A 12,358-nucleotide genomic window follows, 5' to 3' on the forward strand; every position below is an offset into this window, starting at 1 on the left:
ACTATTATAATTCTTTTGGGGTGCTACAAACCTTGCCCATACAAGATGGCAAACGTTTTATTTAAATTCAATTTGTCAACATACACTGTAACAACACCCAGTGCTCATCACATTATGTGCCCTCCTTAATGCCCATCACCCAGTTACTCCACCCCTCCCCACAGCTTCCCTTCTGCAAACCCTTTACTTGTTTCCCAGACTCAGGAGTCTCTCATGGTTTGTCTTCCTCTCTAATTTTTCTCACTCAGTTTCTCCCCTTCCCTTATGATCCCTTTCACCATTTCTTACATTCCACATTATGAGTGAAACCATATGATAATTCTTTCTCCGACTGACATACTTCACTTAGCATAATACTCTCCAGTTCCATTCACAGCGATGTAAATGGTAGTTATTCATCCTTTCTGATGGCTGAGTAATATTGCATTCTCCCCACCCAAATTTTATATATGTGTGTGTGTGTGTATCTCACATCTTCTTTATGCATTCACAAAATGGCAAATTTAATTGATAAATGTGTGTGTTTTAACTGACTAGCCATTCCCATCTCTCCCCCTCTCCTTTGGTCTCCCTACAATATTGAAATTAAGGCAGTAAATAACCCCACAATGTCCTTTGTGTGTTCAATCATGAACACTTGTGATTCATGGGGGTAGGTCAAAACATCAACATGAACAAGAGTTTGAAAGAAGCGGATTCCAACCCTCAAGGGTGACTTTGAGAAATTTAAGACTTCAGTGGAAGAAGTAACTTTGCAGATGGGGTGTAAATAGCAAGAGAACTAGAACACAAGTGGAGTTTGAAGGTGTGACTGAATTACTATAATCTCATGATAACACTTGAATGGGTGAGGAGTTACTTCTTATGGATGAACAAAGACAATGGTTTCTTGGGATGGAATCTATTCCTGGTGAGGATGCTATGAAGAATGTTGAAACAATAAAGGATTTAAAATATCATATAAACTTAGTTGATAAAGCAGTAGCAGAGTTTGAGAGGACTGATTCCAATTTTGAAAGAGGTTCTGTGGGTAAAATACTATCAAACCACATGTCACGATACAGAGAAATTATTCATGAAAGGAAGAGAGTAAATTAATGTGGCAACTTCACTGTTGTCTTTTTTAAGAAACTGCCACAATCATCCCAGCCTTCAGCAACCACCACCCTGATCAGTCAGCAGCCATCAACATCGATGTAAGACCTTCCACCAGTAAAAAGATTATGACTCACTGAAAGCCCAGATGGTGGCTAATATTTTTTAGCAATAAGTATTTTTTAATTAAGATATGTAGTTTTTTTTTAGACAGAATGCTATTGCTCACTTAACAGGCTACAGTTTAAACATAACTTTTACATGCATTAGAAAACCAAAAAATCCATTTGATTTGCTTTATTGCGATAGTTAATTGAACTCACAATATCTCCAAGGAATGCACATATTTGCTTTATCATATATTTAGCCACCTATCCCTTTCTAAAAACAAAATGCATCTCAAAGTAGACTACAGATATCGGTAGATACTTAAACATGTATATCATTACCCAGAATTCAGCATTTATTTACAATGCTTTCATGCTGGATATATATTTTTTTCAAGGTAAATTTACAAACACTGAAATGTACAGTATTATATATGCCAGATGATAAGTTTAATAAATGCAAAAACTCAGGTAACCCAAATCCCTACCAATATATAGAACATATTCATCAATCCAAAGAGTTCATCATATCCTTTTTTGGTAAATTCCCAACAAATCACTACTCCCTCACCCAAGCAAATACTATTTCCATTTTTCTACCATGGGTTAGTTTTGCCTGCTCCCAAACTTCATATGAATGGAATAAGTATGAATGCTTGTATATAAAACTTCTTTCACTCAGCACAATGTTTTAGAAATTCATCCAGGGGCATCTGGGTGGCTCAGTGGTTGAGTGTCTGCCTTTGGCTCAGGTCATGATCCTAGAGTCCTAGGATCGAGTCCCACATCAGGCTCCTCATGAGGAGCCTGCTTCTCCCTCTGCCTATGTCTCTGCCTCTTCCTCTATGTCTCTCATGAATAAATAAATAATATCTTAAAAAAAAAAAGAAATTCATCCATATGTTGCATGTAACAGTAGTAAAATCTAATCATATTAGTATACCACAGTTTATTTATCTTTTCTCCTATTAATGGACATTTGGATTATTTCCAGTTTTGAACTACTAACATTCCTAGACAAGTCTTTTAATAGGCCTATGTTTCATCTGTCTTGGGTAAAATACCTAAGAATGTAGGATTAGTGGGTTATAGGATTGGTATATATTTAGTTTTATAAAAAACTACCAGATCTTTTTCTGAAGTGATTATATCAAATTACACTCCCAATGACAATGTATGAGAATTTCAATTGTTCCACATTCTAGCTAATATAGTAATAATTATTACTAATAATATCAGAATCACTCTACACCCACCCCAAGAACTCCAACTGCTCTATGTTCAAACCAATATGTGTCATCAGTAATCTAAATTTTGGCTTAGAGTGTGCAGTTGTATCTCACTGCAGTTTTAATTTGCATTTTCAAAATAACTAATGATTTTAAGCATCTTTTCATTTGCTTATTAGCCATCAGTACATCAGTACTTTTATGAATTATCTTAAAATATTTTGTCCCTTTTATAATCAGCCTATTTGTCTTTTTATTATTCAGTTTTAAGAATTCTTCATATATTCTAAACACAAGTCCTTTGTTAGATATGTTTGATGAATATTTTCTCTCAGTCTGTGGTTTGCCTAACTAAAGTTAGTAGTGGTGTCTTTTGATAAGCAAAAGTTTTAAATGCTGATGAAAGTCAATTAGTCAATATTTCTTTTATGGTTAATGCTTTCAGTATCTTGCCTAAGAAACCTCTGTCCATGCCAAGGGGACAAAATTATTTTCCTATATTTTATTTCTAATTGCTTTATGGCTTTTAGCCTTAACATTTAGGTCCATTTTGAATTAATTTGGGGGTAATATGAGATAGGGTTAGGTTATCTTTTTCCATAGAGATATCCACTTATTCCAGCACCGTTTATGGAAAATACCATCTTTTCACCAACAAATTGCTTAGGCACCTTTGTTAAAAACTGAATTAAAATAGAATGGGCTATTTTGGGACTCCATACTTTCTTACTTTCTTCATTCTGCAGCTTTATATTAACAAGTATTTAAGTCAGATCATGTAGTCCTTTAACTTTGCTCTTCTTCTTCAAGAATGCTTTGGACATTCTTGACTCTGCATTTGCATATAAATGTTGCATATAAATTATTAATTTGTACAAAAATGTCTGCTGGGATTACAGACCAATTTGGAAAGAACTGAGATCTTAACATTAAGTCTTCCAACCCATGAACACAGTATTTCTCCAATTATTTAGATCTACTTTAATTATTCTAAGCAATGTTTCATAATTTTCAGCAAAAAGACCTTCTTTTGCTAAACTGATCCCTTAAGTAGATATTTTTGAAATAAAATTATTTCATTTTCCAATTGCTTGCTTCTAGTATAGGAATGCAATACGTTTTTATATACTGACCATGTCTTATAACTTTGCCAAATTCATTATTAGCTATAATGACTGTTTTTGTAGACTCCTTAGGATTTTTATGTATAAACAATCATTTTCTCAGGTAGCCTGGGTGAGTTAGGTGGGTTAGGTGGGTTAGGTGTCTGACTCTTGGTTTCAGCTCAGACCCTGATATAGGGTCCTGAGATTGAGCCCTGCATTGGGCTCCTCGCTCAGCAGGGAGTCTGTTTCCTCTCTCCTTTCCCTCTGCCTCTACCCCTACCCCCACAAACACTATCTCTTTCTCTCTCTCTCTCTGAAATAAATAAATCTTTAAAAATATTAAAGATTTTGCCTCTTTCCACTTTCTAGAATCGTCTGGTAGACATCCTTGCCATGTTTCTCATCTGATCATAGGGAGAAAGAGTTCAATATTTTACCACTAAATATGATGTTGGCTGTAGGTTTTTCATAGAATACTTTTATCAAATTGACAGTTTCCTGCTATTCCTAATATATTTAGGAGTTTTTATCATGAATGGATATTGATTTTATCAAATATTTTCTCAGCATATACTGAAATGATCATAGGGGTTTTTTTTTCCTGCTAATGTGGTAAATTACAGTGATGGATTTTCTTTTAAAAAGAAAGAGATTTTAGGGCAGCCCCGGTGGCCCAGCGGTTTAGCGCCGCCTTCAGCCCAGGGTGTGATCCTGGGGACCAGATATCGAGTCCCATATCGGGCTCCCTGTATGGAGCCTGCTTCTCCCTCTGCCTGTGTCTCTGCCTCTCTCTCTCTCTCTCTGTGTGTCTGCCAGGAATAAATAAATAAAATCTTAAAAAATATATATTTTATTTATTTTAGAGAGAGTGAGCATACACATGAGCAAGCATGGAGAGGGGCAGAAGGAGAGGGAAAGCAGACTCCCTACTGAGCAGGGAGCCCAATTCAGGGCTCGATCTCAGGACCCTGAGATCATAACCTCAGCTAAAGGTAAACACTTAACAGACTGAGCTACCCAGGCTCCACACAGTGACTGATTTTCTAATAGAGTACTTCCTCAGCTTACTATGGGGTTATGTCCCAATAAACCCATTGTAAGCTGAAAATATTGTTAAGTCAAAACTGCACTTAAAGGATGCCTGGGTGGTTCAGTGAGTATCTGTCTTTGGCTCAGGTCATGATCCTGGTCAGGTCAGGGTCCTGATCAGGTCAGGGTCCTGGGATCAAGTACCACATCAGGCTCCCCACAGGGAGCCTGCTTCTCCCTCTGCCTCTGTCTCTGCCTCTCTCTCTGTGTCTCTCATGAATAATTAAATAAAATGTTTTTAAAAAAGCTTTTTAAACATCACAGCTTACCCTAGCCTACCTTAAGTGTGCTCAAAACACTTACATTAAGCCTACAGGTGGGCAAAATGATCTAACATAAAGTCTATTTTATAATAAAGTATGACTATTTTAATATAATGTATTAAATACTGTACTGAAGGGATCCCTGGGTGGCGTAGCAGTTTAGCGCCTGCCTTTGGCCCAGGGCGCAATCCTGGAGACCGGGATCGAATCCCACGTCAGGCTCCTTGCATGGAGCCTGCTTCTCCCTCTGCCTATGTCTCTGCCTCTCTCTCTCTCTCTCTCTCTCTGTGACTATCATAAATAAATAAATAAAATTTTAAAAAAATACTGTACTGAAAGTGAAAAAGAGAATGGATGTATATGTACAGGGTGGCTAGTAAGTATATCAATCATGTGGCTGACTGGAGAGTATCATACTACATTCTAACTAGCCCAGGAAAATATCAAGTTCCAAAATTCAACATACAGTTTCTACCAAATGTATATCATTTTCACACCATCATAAAGTTGAAACATTATAGTCAAACTATAATAAGTTGGACACCATCTTTATTAAACTAATCTTACATTTCTGTGTATAACCCAACTTTGTTAGGCTATCTTTGCTGATATTTTATTAAAGATTTTTGCACCTATATTCATAAGGGATCTGGTCTCCAGATTTTATTATAATGCTTTTGTCTGATTTTAGAATCACAATTACATTAGCCTCCTAAAACTGGCTAGGAAGTGTTCCTGCCTCTATTTCCTGAGAGAGTTTGTGTAAGATTGGCATTATTTCTTCCTTAATTATTATACAGTTTTCATTAATAAAATCATCTAGATCTGGAGGCTTTTATTAAGGATTTTGCCTCTGTGGTAAGTAAGTAAGATTGGCCTACATATTTTCTCTTCTCGAACTGTCCTTGTCAATTTGGGCATCCTAATCCTCATAAAATGTGGTAGGGGAATGTGTCCTTTTTTTCTTTATTCTGAAACAATCTATATATAACTTGGTAACACAAATCTTTGAACCTATATGACAGTCCTGGCTTCTTGAACAGTTTAAATAGGAAACACGAGGTAAATATTTGTATATTTGGGGGCAATAATAAAATTGCATATATGCCCCTCTCTGAATCCCTTTTAGACAAGGAAATGCATCCATGAAGATCCATCTCTTCTTCCTTACCCTCTCCTTGCACCTCCACAAAAGCCTGCATTTCCAAGATGGATGCCCAGGGCTCCAGATGAGTACATTCTATGCCAAGCACTCTGGTACCATAAAGACAGCCCTAAGACAAAGTGGAACAAAAAGTGCTCTCCAATCAGATAAAAGCAGTCCAAGGAACAATGATTTCCCAATCCTCCCTTTCCCAGAGAACATTCATAACAAATTAAGGAGGAAAACTGCACAGTCTAGAAGTCTGGCTGAGGCAAGAGCACTCTCATTTAAAGAGATAACATAAATTTATCACTTCATCTTAGGAAGTAGGATGGTAATATCTGGCAATACCTTATAACATCAGATGAAGTCCATCCCATTCAGCCTTCTCTGATTTACTGGTTATCTCTTGACTCTCCATATTCTCCATGATCTTCTAATTAGCATTCTGAACACATCTAGTCAATCCCACCTTTTAACAAAATTTTCCCCTTAATTACTACATATCCCTCTTCAACCTCTGCCTTATCAAGTCTTTTTCCCTTCACAACCACATTTCTTTCTTTTTCTTTCTTTCTTTTTTTAAATAGACTCCACATCCAGCATGCAACCCAACATAGGGCTTCAACTCATGACCCTGAGATCAAGAGTCTGAAGCTTAGGGGTGCCTAGGTGGTGCAGTCAGTTTAGCATTGGACTCTTGGTTTTGGCTTGGGTTATGATCTCCAGGTAGTAGGATCGAGCCCTACATCAGGCTCTGCGCTGAGCACAGAGTCTGCTTGGGACTCTCTCTCCCTTTGCCTCTACCTGCCCCACACCCTACTCACTCTCATTCTCTCACTAAAAATAAATAAATATATCTTTTTTGGGGAAAAAAAAAAGAGTGGGAAGCTTAACTGACTGAACCACTGGTGGTTTTTATAATCACAACCACACTTCTTGAATTAGTGTGGTTGAATCACTGTCTCCAATTTTTCACTTCCTATTTGCTGTTCAACATACTGCAAATATCCCTGGACCTCACCACTCCGTTTAAACCATTCTTGCCAGGTTATCAATGGTCTCCATGTAAAACACCTCCACTGCATCCAGTCTACCATTTCTTTTTCTGACCTGAGTGCTCAGCAGCATTTGTCAGTATTATTCACTCTTCTATCTTAAAATAATTTTCTTTCCTCAAAACCATATGCTCCTGTTTTAGCTTTTATTTCTGAAAACACTACATCTTTGCAGGCTTATCCTTCATCATCTGAGACCCTTAAACGCTGATTGTCCTTAAAGTTCTGTCTGGAAACTCCTCTCTACATACATTTTACAGATGACTGCCATATTTGTATCTTCATCCTAGATCTCTCACCTGAGCATATATAACTATCTTGTACTTAAAATGTCTAAAAACTCAACCTGGCTTCCTACTCAACCTTGGTCCTCCTGTATTTTCCACTTCAGTGATGGTACCACCAAATCTAGAGTCATTCTTTTCTTTTTCCTTCAAATCTTTATTTAAATTCTCAAGGGTTAACATATAGTGTAATAATATACTGGCTTTAGGAGTAGAATTTAGTGATTCATCACTTTCGTGTAACACCCAGTGCTCATCTTAACAAGTGCCCTCTTTAATACCCATCACCCATTTAGCTCATTCCCCACCCACCTCCCTTTATCACCTCTCAGTTTGTTTAGAGGCATTCTTGTTTCACTTTCTTTTACTCTACAACTCAATTATTCAGCAAGCCTTGCCAATGGCTACCTCCAAAACATCTATCTTTAGATTTCACTTTATCTCTACTGCCATGTCCCCTTGTCCAGACCAGCATCATCCAATACCACCTTCCTAGTTGATCTTCCTTTAGTTTGTTCCCCAGGATCCTTAATGTTGTATCAATGTAAATATCATGTAATTAGTATCTGTTTTCTAAATGGTACTACCTTAGTTTAACAAAACAAGCAGCCAAAAAGATCCTTTTAAAATGCAGAACTGAAAAAATAAATAAAATAAAATGCAGAACTGATTGGGTCATTTTTCTTCTTAAATTCCTCAGTGGATAAAGTCTAAAATCCTTTCTGCAGCCTATAGGATGCTACCTGGCTATTGCCTACTTCTTCAGCATCCTTTGCACAATTCCCCAGTCTTTCTGGAGTTTTGATCTTGGGGACATGGCATACCCTCTCTTCACTTCAGGGCTTCACACCTATTATTCTTCTTGGATTACTTTTCCTTATCTCCTTTTATACATTCTTGGACCTTAGCTTCAATCTATCTCCTCTGGGAAGATCTCCCTACATAATGGTTTTCCTAGCCTACCTCTATGTACTTCCGACTCTTCACTATCATTAGTTACTTAATTGTTTTCTGGGAATGACTGTTAGCTCTAGAGGAACAGAGATTAGTCTTGCTCTCAATGACATACTTAGCCTAGTAGGTACCAAATGAATATTTGATGAATAAACCAATGAATCAATCAAGTAAGTAAATGGTTGCTTATTTGGAGTTACACTGATAAAAAATATCAACTGCAGCTAAGTCAGCCAAAGAGGTTTTACTAGAGAAAGGATATACTCCGTTTTCACATACTACTTACTGACAGTCTTCTGGTTGGTAGCTATTATAATAATCATTCAAAAAAAATGCTTTTAGGAGAGAAAAACATAACCTACCACACAAATGTACTTTAATACCATTTACTGACCGGCCTTAAAAGAACCTTATCCCCAAATACAATCTTCTCCCCTAAGCTCTGGCAGCAAATAAATCTGCTGAGAAACCTCCCTTTCCTGCATAGCAAATGTACCATTACTACTGCTCTGGGCATTATGGCATTTTAGCTCCACTCATTCACACTTGAGTGTGAGTCTATCTTAAGGTCTGAAGCTAAGGGGGAAATCAGTGTATATGCAGCTATGGTACAACCTATAAAACTCTAATGTATTTCACTCCTCTTATTCCATTAAATTCACATGTAATCATCTTAAGAACAAGCTTCAATGATGCAGTATTTACATTATACAATATTAAGGAACATAGGAAAGAGCACAAAATATAAAGTTCATGTTAAGGCTCAATAACATATAACTTATGTGATCTGGAATTTCACCTACCTCTAAGGATTAGATATGCTTATAAAGGTCAAAGTAATGTGTATGAAAGTATTTTATTCTATGAATTGTGACACAATAACAGATGTGTTGTTCTCATGTGAGTTTGAGGAACAGTAAAGACAGCTTGATGATACTAACAGGATCATCTTTCCATATGGTATAAAAACTCAGGGCTCAGAGTAAAAAAAAAATAACGTAAACACAGTTCTACTACTTACTTTACTCATGAAATTTTGGTCAGTGATTACACCTTCCTAAATCTTTTTCTTTTCTGCACACCTGTAATAAAAATGCCTACTTTGCAGGGCACCTGCGTGGCTCAGTGGGTTAAGTGCCCAACTCCTAGTGTTGGCTCAGGTTGTGATCTCGGAGTAGTTGGTTCCATCACCCTGAGAGGGGCTTTGAGCTCAGTGCAAAGTCCACTTGGGATTCTCTCCCTCTATTCCTCCTCCTCCTCTCCCCCAGTTTGATGCACATGCTCTTTCGCGCTCTCTCTCCCTCTCTCTGAAATAAATTTTTTAAAAAATACTTACTTTGCAAAAAACAAAAACCTACTTTGCCCATCTCACAAAAGTCAGTCTAAGGTTAGAATAAGAAAATACCTTTAAGGGGCACCTGGGTGGTACAGTCAGTTAAGCAACTGACTCTTGGTTTGGGTTCAGGTTGTGATCTCAGAGTCATGAAATCAAGCCCTGCACAGGGTTCCACATTCAGTGCAGAGTCTGCTCAGGATTCTCTCTCTGCACCACCCCCACTCTCTCTCTAAAATAAATAAATGAATCTTTAAAAAAATACATTTAAAAACTGAAGGTTTTCATATGAAAAGATGTTCTACATCATGTGTCATCAGGAAAATGCAAATTAAAATAATGAGATAGCAGGGAACCCTGGGTGGCGCAGCGGGTTTAGCGCCTGCCTTTGGCCCAGGGCGTGATCCTGGAGACCCGGGATCGAATCCCATGTCGGGCTCCCGGTGCATGGAGCCTGCTTCTTCCTCTGCCTATGTCTCTGCCTCTCTCTCTCTCTCTCTCTGTGACTATCATAAATAATAAATAAATAAAAAAATAAAGTTTAAAAAAAAAAAACTAAAAAAACTTCTGCCTAAAAAAAAAAAAAAAAAAATGAGATAGCACTATACACCTTTTATTTATATTTTTTAAAAGATTCTATCCATTTATTTGAGAAAGTGAGCCCGAGTTGGGGGCAGAGGGAGAAGCAGACTCTCTGTTAAGGAGGGAGCCCAATGTGGGGCTTGATCCCAAGACCATGACCTGAGCTAAAGGCAGATGCTTAACCTACTGAGCCACCCAGACATCCTCACTATAAACCTTTTATAAAAATGTCCCAAATCTGGAACACTGGCAACACCAAATACTGGTGAGGATGCAGAGCAACAGGAACCATCATATGATATTCTAATGGTGGATATTTGTCACTATACATTTATTCAAACCCATAGAATGCACAACACTAACAGTAGACACTAAATGAAACTGTGGACTTTGGGTGATTATAATATGTCACTGCAGGTTCATCCTTGGAAAAAAAAAAAAAAGTACCATTCTGGTGAGTGATACTGATAATGGGGAAGACTGTGCATCTACTGGATAAAAGAAGACAACAAATACTAGCAGATATGTGGGAAATCTCTGTACCTTCCTCTGATTTTTGTTGTAAACATACAACTGCTCTAAAAATAAAGTCTTAAAAAAAAAAAAAACGGGGCACCTGGGTGGCTCAGGCAGTTAAGCATCTGCCTTTAGCTCAGGTCATGATCCCAGGGTGCTAGGAACAAGCCACTTACTGACAGTCTTCTGGCTGGTAGAGTCTGCTTCTCCCTCTCCCCACTGCTGATGCTCTTTCTCTCTCTGTCTCTCAAATAAATATATAAATAAAATCTTTTAAAAAACAACAACAACAACAACAACAAAAAAACTACGTCCCTTCTCTCTCCCCAAGAAAAGCTTAAGGTTTGATAGCCTGGATTATCATTACTAACAGGAGATGGATTCTTCTAATTTGATCCACCTGAAGCAAGGTTGTAACGCTAATGGATTAGGTACTATTCTCCAGTAACTAATTCTATCCCCAAAATTCAAGTATATATTATTTTAGAGTCTCTCAAACTTAATTACAATCATTTTGGTTCCCTGAAACTGACATAAATACTGTCTGCTAAAGATGCTATTCTCATATTTTCTTGAACTATATTCTAAAGTTGCAAAGAAAGCTGTATATAGTAAATTCTAGGGAAATAACCATTTACTCCCTTTCACTTGTCCACAAAGCAAACTTCTAAAGATATTACATACAAAATGAGACGGCTTTCTTCACATGGGGAATCACTGTCTATGTGCATTATTCACAATGACTAAACCCATAAAATATTTCCAAAGAAAAGACAAAGGCCAAGTGTCCAAAGTCAATAACTGCTACCCCCACAAGTAAGTATGCAAGCTAAGAGTCACAAGACTGGTGTTTGTCCTTTACATCAATAGTCACCAGCATGGAGATGACTGGTATGGGTCAAAGCTATCTCTCTGCCCGAGGCAGCTCCCTCTCTGGGCCTCCCTCACACTTTCTAGTTTAATTCTCACTCACATTAATTCATTCATCCATTCCTTTTTCACTGCAGTAGCAGCACTCCTCCCAGAGAAGGAAAATTAACAGGCTTTAAGAAATATTAACTCAACCTTCCACTCATTGAGAGTAGAGTTTGAAAGTTAGGTTTTTGGAAATGATATCTCAACTAAGGTCTAAAATTAAGGGGGAAGAAAAAGGCATTCTCACCACTAAATAGCTAGATATCTCTTTACAGAACTTTTAAGTAAACCGATACAGCCTGACTAACATAAATAACACTGCTTGGGGTGAGGGTAGGAGTGGAGAACAACATTCTAGGGCCCACTCAGAATCCACTGCTGATGACAAATAACATCCTTTACTTCCGCATCCTACTGAATAAAAGAAGACAACAAATACTTTTTAACTACATATTGAAATACAATATAAATACAGAAAAGTGTACATAAGCCTACAACTCAAATTTTCACAAACTGAATACAGTAGTGTAACCAACAGCCAGGTTTTAAAAAACTGAACATCACCATCAACCTAGAAGCATCCTGTGCCCCTCTTTCAGTCACTACCTACACTCCCCAAGAAACCATCATCTTGACTTCCAGCTTTAGAGAACATTTTTGCTGTTTTGGCATTTTCTTAAACG

At 37.5% G+C, this 12,358-nt stretch overlaps 1 protein-coding gene across 12 annotated transcripts in view; it reads right to left on the bottom strand.

Moving 5' to 3' along the window:
• Positions 1–12,358, bottom strand: part of MAST2 (microtubule associated serine/threonine kinase 2) — a 205,196-nt gene that overhangs the window by 122,568 nt on the left and 70,270 nt on the right. Inside the window, exon 4 of one of the 12 annotated variants that reach the window (XM_077845131.1) lies at positions 6,061–6,163. The exons of 10 other annotated variants lie outside the window; for them this stretch is intronic. In XM_077845131.1, coding sequence (XP_077701257.1) covers positions 6,061–6,163 — 103 coding nt within the window. Of the gene's footprint in view, positions 1–6,060; positions 6,164–12,358 lie in introns of those variants that run through there. One more of the 12 variants, XM_077845140.1, reaches the window with a different exon arrangement.

Source organism: Canis aureus, chromosome 13 (genome assembly GCF_053574225.1).
Source record: "Canis aureus isolate CA01 chromosome 13, VMU_Caureus_v.1.0, whole genome shotgun sequence".
Taxonomy (NCBI): Eukaryota; Metazoa; Chordata; class Mammalia; order Carnivora; family Canidae; genus Canis; species Canis aureus.